General features: G+C 37.5%; 1 protein-coding gene across 14 annotated transcripts in view; it reads right to left on the bottom strand.

Annotated features, from left to right (window-relative positions):
- LOC131029575 (protein DECREASED SIZE EXCLUSION LIMIT 1) overlaps positions 1 to 16488 on the bottom strand; it is a 279735-nt gene that overhangs the window by 123377 nt on the left and 139870 nt on the right. For all 14 annotated transcript variants that reach the window (XM_057960093.2, XM_057960089.2, XM_057960087.2 and 11 more), the window contains one exon: positions 10885 to 10991. In XM_057960093.2, coding sequence (XP_057816076.1) covers positions 10885 to 10991 — 107 coding nt within the window. Of the gene's footprint in view, positions 1 to 10884; positions 10992 to 16488 lie in introns of those variants that run through there.

Here is a 16488-nt window from a genome sequence, read left to right on the forward strand (position 1 = left end):
CTATGAGAAGGAGGATAAAGAAGTGAAGATAGATTGGAATGAGCAAGAAGTTGCAGACCTGGGAGCATTGATGGACCCTATTTTAAATTGCACTCGCAGATGGGTGGACGTACAACATCAAAAATTGAAGGAGCAGAATATAGCCATGACATTCACCCTAGAAACAAGAACAGAAGAAGGAGAAGCAAGTGTGAGTGAAAATACTTCTCATTCCAAAGGGTCGAAGAGAAAAGAAGGACTTGAGAAGAGAGAACCCTCCAAGAAGAAACAAAAGGTGAATCCTGATCGTCCATCGAGTACTTCTTCTAGACATGAAAAGGAGATAAGTCAAGGAGAGGATCAAAAAGAGATTGTGTATGAAGTTGATGAGTCTATGGAATCCATGGTGCAGAATGATAAACAAGGCAAAGGACGAACACCTCAGCACTCATCAAATCAACCTCTTCCTCTCCAGGTTGGTGCTAATAAACAACAAGAAGAAAAGAATGATGATGAAGCAACATCTCCTTTCAGAGACGATAAACCTCTGCCTAAGGAAATACAGGTAAGGGAAAGAAAGTCTTCCATTCCAGATTGGCTGAAAGAAAGACTGACGAGGGTAATTGTAGTTGAGGAGGAAGAACAAGTATTCGATTTGGAAAGTCTCTTAGGAAATTCCCAAGAAGAAATCGGAAAGAAGAAGGCTACGAAGATGTCAAAGGTAATTACAGATGATGCAAGATCCAAGAAGCTACAGGTAACCACACCAGTAGTGGACAAGTATGAAGATGAGATTATGGCAGAGGATTATGATTTAGAAACATTTGATCTTGGTCCACTTACCTTCGAGCAGACCATGGAAGAAGCAACTGATTCAGTGAGAGCACTTAATGACAAACTCAAAGAAGAAATGGAAAAGAATAAGAGGTTAGAAAGGGAGGTTAGCGCTTGGAGGAATTATTTTGGCCACCTTAATCAACCATTAAGGCGACAGGATCCAGCAATATCACCTTTGCATACACTTCCTCTTGAATCAGTAAATGAGGCAGAAAAGATGAAGAACTTAGCCCAACTCATAAGTTCTTGGATTGATGAATCTTACAAGGTAGCCATTGAATTTGTAACAAGAATGATGAAGACAGTCCATGAGGCTATCCAAGTCCTTGAGATCATTCATAATCTATTGATAATTGTAGATGCATTCACTCACACTAGAGACATTTTCATCCCGGTCTTACAAGTGATAAGAAGGACGCCAAGGCAAATTTTAGCACAAGAGAAGATAATGGATGGAGGAACCCATAACCTTCTGCAATGGTCAACTTTGCTCCAAATGAAGGAAGTTCTATTCGAGGACATCAATAGTAGATGCAGCCGAGTTGAGGGCACCCTCCATCCTATTTAGGATAAGGTGTTTGATGTATTATGTACAATCCTTGACAGGAGGATAGAGATCGAAACAAATGTGGATGTCCAAGAATTGGAAGACAGGATCAAGATTATATTTTACAAAGAGGAGAACATGGTCACAGAAAAGCAGCAAGATCAGATGTATGCAACTATGTTCCTGATCGAGAAAACAAAAGAGCTAGAGCCGGGATGGGAGATGACCCTTCTCGCAGCTTTTGATCAAGTCCTTCACTTGGAAGAACGAATGAAGAACCTGCATGAGATTCCCATTGCTAAGATCGAGGGGATTATGTCCAGATTCATTGAATATGCCAGAAAAGAACATAGAAAAGGGAACAAAATTCTAGATGAAAAGTTGTTATGAAATGATGTGGCAATTCAATTCCTATTGGGCTATGTTTCCTCGTTATTTGTGCCAATTTCTATTGGCTATGGAATGGTAATGCTTATCTGATTCGGGTGGTTTTTGTGGCAAACCCTAATTAGGTTTTAGGTGTCAAGATCTCAGCCTTTGATCTTCTTTAGATCTAGGTCATTCACTGTATTTGAGAGTGCTATATAAGCCCTCACTCAATTCATTTTAGAGGGTTAGAGTTAGAAAAAAAAAAAAGACTAAGATTGTTAGCAGCAGAGAAAGAAGTAGTGAAGAAAGAAAGTTGAACAATTGTTGTTTTATTTTGCTATGAGATCAATGAAATATTGAAGTTATTGTGTTTTATTGCAATCCTTGTGGCTATTTTCATGGTTGTTTATCTTCTTGAATCACTCTTAGTAGAGAGAGTACTTAAGTTTTAGAATTAGATTGAAGGACAAATGTTGTGTTTGATCTTTGGTAAAACTTATAGTCCAAACCACTAGCTCCTTACTGATTGTAAGCACGCCTTGTGTGGTCAACTGGAGATATTAGGATTGTTTAAGAGTTCAATCCTTATTGGAGATATTGATATGTATGTTAGTGATAGTATCTATCCCATTGATGATTCGAAAATCATTGAATCCCCTTAGAAGATCGCACCAATTCCAGTAGAGTTGTAATCTTTTGGCAATACTGAAATTGGTAGAGTTTTATCAAGACCAGTCCTCATTTAGTCATTACTAGGATTAGTTTAGTATCACCTCCTTAAAACCCTTATCTTTTGCCTTTTTTTTGAAACATCGGTTAGTATTAGGAGAATTCAGTTTCCTCATTGAAAAGTAGTTGCAAGAACAAGCTTTCCTAGAAAATACGTAAGGCCCCTTGTAAAACAGCAAACACAACGACCACTGGTGCTTATCCACGAGTAGAGAACCTACATAACAAAATCTTGGAGTCGCTCCGATTGACCCTTCTGCGAAATCTTCAGAATTTGGGGGGCAATATTCAAGAGAGGATAAGATACCTCTGGGTATTTTATTCTATGTTTGGTCGTGTACAAAAAACACATCAACAGGTCCTTAATCAGGGATTTAGGACTGATTGTACCCTTTCTTTCGGTGCCTTGTAAGTCTTCAATACTAGAGTACAATAGCATACACTTGGCGTCCCTAATGTAATGTCCCCTTCTCAGTGAGGAATAATCAGTGGTCCATTGGCCTATCCTACAGACCCGTAGGCCGATCGGAATGAAGAATTAGGGTTTCCTATTTTTGTGGAGCTTTGTATGATCTAATTGGTGCTTATCTGGTAGGGCTTCTGCAACTTCATTCGTGGATTCTTTCTGGGTTTTTCAAGAGCTTCACATTGATATAACATGCATTCAGTTTTGAGAGGAATTCTGAACTTACTATATTTTAGTTAAGTTGGTGGCAGTTGTTAGGGTTTTGAGATTATTTTGAGTTTTCTGAGTTCTTCTCATGGTTTGAAAAGCAGGTTGTTTGGAGTTGTCTACGGGACTTACTAGTTTTAGTAAGTGCCATTTCAGGCAGTTCTATTTTTAGTAGCGCAGTTCACAGCCCCAACTTATTCTAGTTGTTGGTTTTTGGCATTTCAACCCATGAGTTCAATTTGGCACAATCAGTATTTGATTTTCAGTGATTTATTAAATATTATTACTTTATGCTAAAGTTAATATTTAATGTGTTTTTGGACGATTTATGGAAAAATACTTTGCACCCAAAAATATTATATTTTTCCTAAGTCAATGGCGTGAGAAATGGAGGCATATTTCATGAGTTTATTATGTTTTAAGTTGTAAGTCATACACCAAGGAATAAGTTCAAACTTTTTGCCTAGGAGTTGGACGCCAAACACATGAGGGCGTGGGAAATGAAATGCAAATGAGGAAGTAATTTGGACACCATTTGGAGGTGAATTTGGGGTCTTAGAATCTATAAATATGAGAGTTTGGTCTCTCATTTGTGACCTTTGAACATTTTCTTAATGAAGTGCTGCCAAAATTGTGCCAGACCTTTGCTTCGAAGTTGCATGCTTCCTAGCTTGTACGAGTTTCGTGCTTGAGAGATAGCACCAAGCTGTGAGAGAGCCTATTTCTCATTCAGAGGAGTAGATTGAACTTCAAAGTGATGGATTTTTCTATTATATTTTCAGTTTTTTTATTGCTGCTGTGTTTTTGGTGTATGCTGGGTGTATAGTGGCTGAAACAATCTTACATTCGTACCTCCCTGCCTGTTGAGTGTTTCAATATGGGTAGTGGCTTTGATTTTCTCTTTACCCAAGGCGATGAAGTACTCCAAATCGCAGAAGATAGTTTGCTGATCTGATTTTTTATATTGCTGGTCGAACTTTTCAGCTGGGATGCCCCTTCCCTAGCTGCCTTGGGATGCGTGTAGCTGGTTTCAGACTTTGAAGTTGCAGGTTTGAAGTTCTAAAATGTTCAATTTTGTCATATTAGTCATTTGCTTTTGATTTGGTGTAATTTCGAGTAGATTTGAGTTAGTTATGAGCATTTTGGTGTTTTCGGTAGTGGCTGGTCTGCGTGTTATTGGCTTTCAGAATAAAGAACAGCAATAGTTGCTTTATGTTTGAGTTGTTTTTAGAGGTAGCTATAATTTGTGATCAACATTGTTCTTTTCTAATCATTTCTCTCTATATTGTAAGGTTGAATAGTAATACTATCAAACATTTTTGGATTGTAAAGCATACCTCGCTGAAAAGTGGAAGAGGCTGGCTTGCCGCCTACATTTGATATTTGTAATTATGTCCTCCCGCTGCATAAGCGGTCGAGTGATTTTTTGTTTGTAATGGTCCTCTCACTGCATAAGCAGTTGAGTTGAGCTTTGTTGTTTGTGTTCATCCTCCCGCCGAGATATGCGGTAGAGTGATTCGTGCTTGGTTATGTTCTTGTTTCTCCTTGGCCGGTTTACCAAGCCAGGCTTTCTTGTTTCTATCCCACTGGAAAGTGGAAGGGGCTGGCTTGCCACCCACTATTGTAATCATTACTTTCAATAGTTTGTAACTAACGATCCCCTGCTACTGTATGCTCTCACCCTCCCAGCTTGGGCTCTTGGTGAACAAAAGGTGTAGGGTTCCTTCTAACTGGTTTGGATTTCTTACTCTAACCCTAATAGGTGTGGTTGGGTTTGTAATCTTGCTGAAAAATCAAAAAAAAAATTGTTGGGGATATTACAGTGGTATCAAAGCCACTCTTCCTGCCAACCTGTGTGACACAAGGGTTCCATGAGTGACAGAGATATCAGATACTACAATCAGGAACAGAGAAGGCAGCTGTTTCAGATATCGTCAGTGCCAGTAGATTAAACTTTTTTAGAAGTTTTGAGAAACAGAAACCAGGAAGTTGATTCAGCAGATTCAGTGGATTCAATGGGGGAGAGAATATTTGGTCAGAATGATGCAAATGTGGCTGTGGAGAGAGTTGAGAAAAAAGTTTGATACGATGATGGACATGATGTCCCAGTTGTTGGCCACTTTTAATCAGAATGTTGGAGGAGGTCATAGTCAAAACCAGAATCAAAATACCAATGGAAATAATGTCAACACTTCCAACAATCCTGGTGTTAATGGGAATGGCAACAACCATAGTAGCAACAATGGTGGAATGCCTGTTGGATTGGTGTCAAGACCTTTGCAATCAGTTTTCCTTCCAAGGGAAGCACCGCCTCCTGAAGTAGAAGTCCCTGTGGCTGATGAGATTTGGGCTAGTTTCGTGGAGTATGCATCACTTCCCCAAGAGATCCGAAATGTCTTGTCTCTTGACTAGTTTATGAATCAGAAGAAGAGGGAAGGAAGAAATGATAATCGATACTCCACTCCAAGAGACTATCAGCAAGCTCTTGGGAAGGTTACTCTAGCACATTTTGATGGAATCAGTAAGAGTACAGCTAGAGCGTGGGTGCAAAAGTTGGACAATTATTTGTCGTTGAGGCCTATGCCCGAATAAGATGACATCAAGTTCGCTACATTGCACTTGGATGGTGTTGCTCACGAATGGAGTTACCATGGGTTGGTCACTCTTGGTCACAACTTGATCACCACCTATGCCAAATTCACAAACCGGCTGATTGAGAGGTTTGATTCAAAGGATCCGGAGGTTAAGTTCAAAGAGCTTGCTCAACTCAAACAACAAGGCTCCTTGGACAATTACATAACTGAGTTCCAAAATCTCTTAGTTATGGTCAGTAGCATTTCAGAGAAGAGGCTAGTTGTTCTATTCATAGAAGATCTTGAAGAGCCCTTAAAAGTATGGTCAAAGCATTCGATCTGCCTACCTTGGTGGAGGCCATCAAGAAGTCTAGGAGTATGGAGTTGGCTGCCCCAAAGAGTAAATTTCAGTCCAAGCCTTTTCCTTTCCGAAAGGACAAGAAGAAATTTTCAAATCAAACCAAGAAGTTTCCTTCTCGGATAGATGATGAGCTCCATCAAGAGCTCCGGAGGAAGAATCTTTGCTACTCTTACAGAGAACCTTGGGCCCCAGGACATAAATGTCATGGGAAGGACAATTTACATCAAATGGAGTCCTATTCAGCTAATGGATCAGATTCTGAAATTTCAGAACAGCAGACTGAAAATGAGAACAGCGAGTATGAAGAGGCTCCAAAAGGGCTTGAAAGTGAGCCAGAAGACAGAGAGGTGGTTGCTCAACTCTCGAGCATTCACAAGAATGAGTCCTTTAGAGTTCGGGGAGTGTTGGAAGAACATCGTGTCATTGCTCTCATCGACACAGGGGCGACTCATAACTTCATTGATGAGAGAATTGTTGCGAAGAGGGGGCTAGTGGTTGAGGAAGTAGAAGGCTTCAAAGTCATGGTAGCTGATGGCTCCACTATATCATGCAACTGAATGATTTCCAACATGTCTTTGAAGTTGGGAAATCATGAAATTAGAGATGACTTCTTTGTGGTTAGCATTGGAGGGACCGATGATGCAGTCCTTGGGATTCAGTGGCTGAGATCTCTTGGTGATATCACATTAAATCTGCAAACCATGGAGCTGAAATTCATGTCTGATGGGAAGAAGGTAGTATTAAGAGGAATGTCCAATGGTGGTCTTAGAGTTGTATCATTGAAGAGGATGGAGAGGCTGATCCACCATGACCAAGTGGAGTGGGCAGCAGAGTGCTTAGTGATGCCATCAAGTCCATTCTACGAAAAAAGGAGCTACCCCACAAACATCCAAGCTCTAATCACCAAAAGGAGTAAGGTTTTTGGGAATCCACCCCCCGATAGGCCTCCTAAGTGTGGCACTGAGCATATCATTGAGCTTGAAGAAGGAGCTAAGCCTGTCATGACTACTCCTTACTGGTACCCCAAGAAGTAGAAGGATGAGATTGAAAAGGCCATTAAGGAGATACTGGACATGGATTACATTAGACCAAGCAAGAGCCTTTTTGCTTTGGCTGTTGTATTGGTGAAAAAAAAGGATGGGACCATGCGTATGTGCATGGATTACCGAGCACTAAATCAGGAAACCATCAAAAATCGGTACCCTATTCCGAGGATTGATGAGCTCATTGACGAGCTACATGGTGCAGTGTTCTTCTCAAAGACAGATCTCAGATCTGGTTACCATCAAGTCAGGATGAGAGCATCAGATGTTGAGAAGACCGCATTTAGATGCCACTTTGGGCATTTTGAATTCCTAGTCATGCCCCTTGGCTTGACTAACGCTCCTGCCACATTCCAATCTTGCATGAACAAGATCTTTCAAAAGCAATTGAGGAAGTTTGTACTCATATTTTTTGATGATATCCTCATCTTTGGCAACTCTTGGAAGGAGCACTTAGATGAAGTGCTCAGTATACTGGAGTCTGAATCCCTATTAGCTAAGGAGTCCAAATGTGAATTTGGAATGAGAGAGCTGCTCTATCTTGGTCACATCATCAGTGCAGAAGGTGTCAAGGTGGATCCTGAAAAGATTAGAGCTATCATTGATTGGCCACCACCTGAGAACATAACACACTTGAAGGGATTCTTTGGTCTATGTGGTTTTTACAGAAGGTTTGTGAAGGGATACTCTCAGTTGGCTGCCCCCCTCACGGATCTCACTAGGTAATGTCCCCTCACGGATCTCACTAGGTAATGTCCCCTAATGGGACCCTCTTCTATTCTGTCCTAGAATCACAATTTTAGTACATAGAGAGAACAATAGAAGGACACTAATGTCAACTAAAGCTTGGTCTGGAACCTACACAACAAATTAGACAACATTTCCATTATGTCATGATAAAACATATATTCGCCATTCTTAACATATTGCAAAGTGTATATGAAGGATTCAACAACCCTTTCTCTCCCTACACCTGTCCTCATATGGGGCTCAAAGAGAATCACACAAGGTGCCTCGAGTCTATCCCTCTCCAACAAGCCCAAGATTCCTTGTATTTCCCCTCCATAATTGGATGGTGAGATTGAGAATGCATAGATTCATTACTTATGACATTTTACTGAATTATAACTAATCTCTGCTAATGTTCTTATAGCCCTGTTTCTGTATTTAAATTATGCTCAGACCCATAAATGATGTACCTATATTAATTTGTATTGTTACTGGTGAATATGATTTAAGTCATTATTATAATGCTTGTGGATATACCGAAGTACAGTGAATTTAATTAAGCATTATTATATTGCTGTAAATAGACAGTGGTACAGAGAATATAATTAAGTATTATTATATCACTGTGCAAATACAGAGATACTGTGAGATGAGCATGATGTAGTATTATATTACTGTGAATATGCACAGATACAGATTCAAACCTGCTGCCTTCCTTATGGGCAGAGAGTTACCTTGTGTGAATGCCTTCCGAAGGCAATCGAACTTTTGTGTCTCCTTTTCTATCGTGGTGTTTCCTTTCCTATTCTCCGTGCCCTTCTCATAATGCTTTGCTGGACCCTTAAATAAGTGTGTGGCTGGTGTGATGGGCTGCATGGGAAGGGATGTGTCTTCCCCTTATTGTTAACATAGCCTCGCTAACTAATACTAATACATTGCCTTTTAAAATATTATTAATGATTAATTCAATTAATCTTAGATAGATATATTGCTTAATCAATAAATACATCAATATCATATTGTTTGATTAATCAAATTAATATTACATTGCTTAATTAATTCAATTAATATTATATTGCTTAACTGATTCAATTCATATTATATTGCTGACAGAAATAAATGGAAAATTAATCAGTACTAAATAAGTGTATTAATATTTAATTATATTTTAATTTAAAATTTATTTTTATTCTTTGGTATTTTAATATTATTATTATTTATTATTAAATTCTATTCCAAAGTGGGGACATTACATAGATATTTGATGTGAGACATGATGATATGGAGAACTCCCTGTTGAATGCAACCCATGTTGACATTTAGTTAGCCGCTAATTTGGGAATCCATGCATGGAAAGGAACAATGGAAAGATGAAAAGGCTATGCAAGTTTGCTAATGATAGGCGTTCCTACTGTGGAGTCTTATTGGGACTTAAATACCTGCCACCCCTGATACCTCAACTTCTGGAGGTTATTGAAAGTTATCATTGCCCAAAGTCAGTGTGATTGATGCGGGCGCAAATAGTAACAGCAGCCTCAAAATTTCTTCCATTCATCTTGATGCCTGAACTGTAAGTATTTATTTATCTATAATGCTGACACATTATTGTGAGGCTCTTTATATTAACTTTGGTAGCAATTAGCTTTGCCAATGAACCATTCATTTTTTGTATGAAACCACAAGAAAGTTGTATTTCATATCAGATTGGTATTGTATTTAAAAATTTGGCAAAAATAATTGTTGAAATACGTTTTAGTTCTGTCCGCATCCAACTGTTTGATTAATGTTTATGAGTTGAATGGGTGAAATTTTACATTATTGAAAACTCCTAGAAAGCATTCTTACAATTTTTTATTGTGATCAATGATGGCACCAATGACTTCACAATTTCTAGTCCAAACAGTGATATTTGATATCTACTTTTCCTCAGCATTTGCTCTTTGGAGTTCTTGCTCCCTTTTCTTGGCTATATGTACTAGCCTTTCTAGCTTTCTCTTTCTAATATTTTCTATTATAAACCGTCATACTCTTCAGTACTGTTGACCTACTTTTGGTCATCTGTGGCCATTAACATAATTTCTTTCCTTCATTCTTCTTCTAACAAAATTCATTGAATACTTAGGTCAATGTTTCAAATAGAAAAGGTTTTTCCCCAGCTTTTGATGTTCCATGACAATTAATCTCTTTGCAGCCATTTCCAATTAATTGAAAAAATCTTCTAATATGCCCAAATTGGTCCAAGTTCCTGCTATATTTCATTTGCGAGCTATCTTGTCTTCTTCAAATTCTGATGCTCAAGGGCATACTAATACAAAGAAATTTGGTCCTAATGATCTTTACTGTTTGAACTTGATTCCGTATTTGCTGACTAGGACATGATAAAAAACATTTGAATGGAAAATCGGTTTCAATGATAGTTATTAATTTATTTAAGTATTGATATAGCTCAACCTTGGGGTATAATCTAACATTTCCTTGTCAATACATAAAAGAGATTATTTGTAATTGACATCAAGGATTCAATTACAGAAGGGGTTTTGATGATTATATTCCTATGAATGGTTTAGTATGTACTTGCTCTTTAGGCGGAACAACTGTTTATTTTAGGCTTGCCTCCCATAATAGAGTCGTAAAAATGGGTTTAGAAAGTGACCAGATAGTCTGAGCATAATTCTTGTTAAATTACAGCTTTATATCTTGGCAAATATTGTCACAGCATTCCTTAAACATGCATTTGTTATTCTAAAGTTCACCAAAATAATAACGTGTAGTAAGGTATTCAACAAAATTATATTCATGTCATATATAAGATTTACCAATTTCTAATACAGATCAAAGTATATTTGACACTAAAATCAGTATTGACTTTAGATTTGAAAATTAAATTAGCAAGTTTTTCCTTAAACAAAAAGTATCAAAAAATTTAAATATTCCTTCAATTTATCCCAAACTAGCACATACAGTGACCAAAGCACAGCAATAATGTTTACCCGGAGATATGCCAAGTAGTAGGACTTCAAAGAAAACTTCAGAAAATCACACACCTGTGGTCCCAACCAGCAGTGACAACAATCCTGGAGTCCCCTCTTATCGAAACATCTGATATCCCTGAATGTGACAGACTGATTTCTTTATTCAGAATACACATACCCTGCCAAACAGCAAAGGTGATAACACATACTGAGCAGGCTAAAAATTAAACGGTGCGTCAAATCCCACTTTAGAACCATTCCAAATAATTCCAGATGTAAAAAAAAGACCAATGAAAATTAAAGGAAGAAATATGTTTTGTAAGGAGAAAGATTTATTAATCATTAAGGCTCATTGAATTGATTATTTCTTGCATTATTCTAACATATAGAGAGCAATGTGGTAAACAAAGAAAGATATGTATCATGATATGTTGCAATTTTATGTTTCTATAGAGGAACTTTCCAGGCACAATTCATCTCTTTAAAAGTTTCAATGTTGAGACTTATTTTTGGTAAAGTTAGTGATAAGTGCACTGAACAGAGTTATAAATATATCATCCGCATCTTATCTCATCCATATCAGCAAGATTGTAAGCTGGTTACATACCTGAAACAAGTGGAACAGATCTGCCGAATTCAGTGGCTGCATGAGTTTGGCAAAGATAGGCAAAGTTTCACATGGAACTCAATGAGTTGGTGACAATTGTATCAGTTTCACTTATTGATAATTTGATACACATGGTGACCATTGGCTGCTTTCACATATTTGCAGTTAACTTGCTGCTGAGTGGAATTGATTATATATGATATCATCAGGTATTGAGTACATCAAGTGTCCACCAGTACAGTAGGCTGTACACTGTAAAGAACCAATGCAGATTGATGAGGATCAGGCAGGGCATGCAGTGTTGATCAGGGTCCCTTTGTAGGAGTTGTATCCCACAACATATTCATTGAACAAGTTAGATTGGTCATTGGATTTTGTGTGTAGTTTTTAGATTGTACTTTGTATCTTGAATTTAATGAATAGTGTAAACTCTGTTGCAAGATTTTTGTTTTGTATTCGTGTTCAACAAAGATTAAAAAAGAAAAAAGGTCAGCAGAGATAAACTTCACAAAAAAACCTATGTTACCCGGGGACACGTCCCCGAGCTAAAATCTCGTCCCCGTACCAGGGACATTTTGGGGACAGCCAGAGGTCGTCCCCCTGCCGTCCCCAAAATTGCAAAATCTGTGGGAAATGTCCCGGAAACTTGGAGACGGCAGTGATTCTCAAAGCGGACGTCCCCCCATCCTCAATATGGTTGGGGAGGTCTATGACATCCCCTAACCATCCCAGGGACGGCCAGCCATCCCCCTTTTCCCAGCACATTTAAAAAAAAAAAGACTCAAATGCTCAAAAAAGACATTTTTTAATCTTATTATAGGTCTGTAAAACTAGATTTTCACTAACATGACGGGTTAACATGTCTGAATCACTACCAAAAGCACTTAGAAATAATGAGCAGCAGCCTGGTAATAAATTTCACAAACACTTAGAACTCAGTAGTGCATAAAAAAGTGGTTGCAGGTCTACAATATTGGACTTTTCACTAATATGAAAGGTAAGCAGGTCTGAATCATAGCCAAAAGCACTCAGAAATATGAATAACAGCTTCGTAATGAATTTCACAAACACCCAAAACTCTATAGTGCATAAATAAGGGGTTGTAGGTCATAATAGTAATAGAAGACTATCAAAATATCCTCCAACCAGAAAGAAACAATGAACTACATGCAAACAAGTGCTGGCATATTAACAATGAATTTTCGATTATGAATGCAAATTGAGTATTGACAATGAATTTTGAACACAAATGTGGTATGTTAAGGTTCTATAATGTACATACCTGCTTTATCCATGTTTTCATATGAATATAATGTATATATACATACTTTATCTATTTTTCATATGAACATTTAAGTTTTCCCTATATATTTAAAATTCCCTATATTTTATATAGCCATCCCCCCGCTGTCCCCAAAATTGGCAAAAAAATTTGCCACCTCGAAAACTCATCCCACCGTCCCCGTCCTGGAAACTCGGGGTAACATAGAAATAAACAATCAAGATTAAATTTGACTAATTTAATTATTTAAAATAAATAATATTATGTTATATTTAAATAAATTTTAAAAAATATTTGAACATAAATAAGTTTCAAATTTTTAATTTACTATTGTAAAACTAAATACTTAATAAGTTACAAATTTTGTTAAATATATTAATAATAAAAAACTAATTAATTTTTTTAACATATTAAATTTTAATATACTAAAAAACTAAAAAGATAAAAACAAATTAAAACAATGTTGATAAATTTGATACATTTTTTAATGTACTAAATTTTGTTAAAAAACAAAACCTGCAAACAAATGAAAATGTTATGCAAATGCCTACCTCCACACCCCACAAGCCTCTATCGCAGAGTTGTCGATTTCAGTAACCAGTTGTCTCACAACTTGTAAGCAGCAGGATGAACTCTACAAGGCTCAGACTGTGGAGGGCAAAGACTCTTCCTCCTGACTATCTTCAACTCTTGCAGAAGCAAGACGCAACAGCCAAAAGCACTCAACACTACTCTTCAACACAGCAACAAGGCTCAACACAAGGCATTGACAAACTTATAGTTTGCAATGACACTAAAAATAGGCCAACAGTCTGCAACAACAAGAGGCCACCATGTCCGCAACAGTGAACCGCCACCACATCAAGATTCAACACTAAACACTAGACTGTAAATGACTCAAATCTGAAAAAATTCAAAAAAGAACCTAATTGAAAATGAGTTTTTTAAATATATTTCGATACAAAAGCCCTGAGCCCTTTTTCTGTATGAGATATAGGGAAAACTGTAACAATTTTTAGGGTTTTCTTTAAGTTTTCCAGATTTCATGGACTAAATTTGGCAAACCCTGTGACGGAATATAAATATTGGACTACAACTGCTTGCTGTTGATAATTATACCTTCAGCACTTCATAAAAATTTCAGCTACTTTTACTCATTTACATCAGTGCGAATTTGCAGCTTCTATTACTATGAATAATTATTTTTTCAACTATAATCACGCATTTTTGGTGAATTTGATGAAATGTTTTATATAATCAAGCATTTTTTATGACAAGTAGGCTAATATCAAGTGTCTTTGATAAAGAACACTCTTGTGGGATACTGCTGATATTGAAGACTATTCAGAAATCAATGGATAAAATGAACATCCTGAAATCATGGAGAACCCTGCTACCCTGCTGACCACAGTTGATGTTCTGCTGCTGATCACTGCTATGCTCTTAAGTTTGAAAAGGGTAAAGGTTAATGCTATTTTTAGCACCCCTATGTTAAAAATAGAATTTGCCTTTTTTTCATTTTTCACTTCTCTTGCTAATTAAACCATAATCAGCATTCCACTATTTGACACATCCATTTATCCATATATTTTCACGAATGGGTGCACCTCTATTCATAGGTTATGCTTTTAATACATGCCTAGTTAGCCATCTATAATAGGTGCACTTATACATGTCACTTGCGGCTTTGATTTGTCAAAATTCTTTTCCTTTTCCCCCTTATATGCATGTACGGCTGTAAATGGAATGCACACTTGAAAGTTTCAAACTCATCAATTTCATTTTCACACTTTAGGTTTGCATCTATGTACCTCCATGTAACTTTCATCATTCAAAAACCTATATTCACACTATGTAGTGCACATCTCCATAAGCAATTGCACAATTTTGACTTCGAACATTCGGTCCATTCCATTTTTTGGTGCATGCCTCTACATGTGTGCAACTTTTTATTTGAACCTAGACATCATCCTTTATTGGTGTGCACCAATATATTAAGCTGTTGTTTTTGACTTGATATATTTTGCATTTAGAATTGTATGGCATGCAACTTTTAATTGTTCTGCATTTTCTTGTCAACAAAACACTACATCATTCTTTCAAGGAACCCACTAAACTACTGGTCTATGAACCTTCCATTTGAAATTTTGATTTTACCTTCACTGGTGTGTTAGTCACCTGACATGCACATTTTTTGACACAAAATAGATTACCCCCACTTTAGGGGGTACACCTTCATGGTCCCTTGTAAATCTTGTACATTAAACCTATCTAATCATTTACACAGAATGCACTTATGTGAGCATTTTCAGGGTTTTGATTTTGAGTCTATTTTTTTCGTTCATGGGTGTGTAATATCCCGGATAATTTTTTTTGTTTTAAAGCAATAAGGATTACAAACAAACACCATAACCGTTAAGGTTAGAAAATATAATCTTAATACTGCTGAAAGTAACCCTTCCACTTTCTGATCACCAAGAGCCCAATCTGGGAGGGTGAGAGCATACGGTGTTCCGGGGATCATTAGCAGCACAAACCAACTAAAAGTTGAATACGATAATGGGCGGCAAACCAGCCCCTTCCTCTTATCCAGCAGGTAAGCAAGAAACTTGGCGGTAAACCAGCCAAGCGAACAACTCACCAAGACACAAATCACTCAACCGCAATGTTTCAACATGAGGACTGAATCACATCAAAAACTCAACTCGACCGCTTATTCAGCGGGAGGACCATTACAAACATAAAATCACTCAACCACTTACTCAGTGGGAGGACAGAACTTCATAACTAAATTACAGAGCAAATAGGCGGCTAAGCCAGCCTCTTCCACTTATGCAGTAAGCAAGAAACACCAGAAATGGTTAGTAGTACTACTACTTAACCTTACAATTCAGAAAGATAAGATTAGAGATAATATCCAGTGCAGATTACAACAAGAAACCACTAACAAATTAACTCAAATCATGCTACTACTGCTGTACCAAAAATCTGAAGTCAAACAAGCATGACTAGTCTCAACCGGCAACACCAAAATGATCATAACTCACTCAAATGAAGTCGGAAACACACCAAATCAAATGCAAATGAAAGATATAACCTAGACGATGAAACATAAACACAAATCCTGCAATCCAGTCGCCTCAAAACAGAAGCACGCATCCCAATGCACCTCTGGAATGGTACGACCCAGCTGAAAGGTACGATTTGCAACTAAAAATCCAATTCTCCAAATCAGTGGCTATAAAATTGCAGACTATATCGCCTCCATGCCACGTTTTGATAGAGCCAATACCCATAACGAAAGAATCACTTGGTCAAGAGGTATGAGCAAAATAAAGTTTCAGCAACTCCGCGACCAGCAGCAAGAAAACACTCCAAAATCCACATGAAACACTCCACACTCAGCAAAACACTCTCTAACAGCACTGGAAATACAAGAAACACAGCTAGGTACTATCTCCCAAATACGAAACTGAGACATAGCTAGGAAGCCACACTTCGAAGCTCAGATTTTCAATCGCCAAACCGGCAACATAACAATGCAATTTCATAAGATATCCAAATGGGAGGCCAAGCACCTATATTTATAGTTTTTTCCCTCTGAAATTCAAATGTAAATGCTCCCAAATTCACCTCTCCAATTTGCATTTCATTTCACAAGCACATGGCATCCAAATGACATTTCATTTCATTTTCCAAGGTGGGCGCCCAAGTTGCATTTTTACCAATAATTTCAACAAGTTTGAACTTGCCTAAGTCTTCAATAATAACATAATGCATTCTTCAA

The sequence above is a fragment of the Cryptomeria japonica genome, chromosome 3, assembly GCF_030272615.1.
Source record: "Cryptomeria japonica chromosome 3, Sugi_1.0, whole genome shotgun sequence".
Taxonomy (NCBI): Eukaryota; Viridiplantae; Streptophyta; class Pinopsida; order Cupressales; family Cupressaceae; genus Cryptomeria; species Cryptomeria japonica.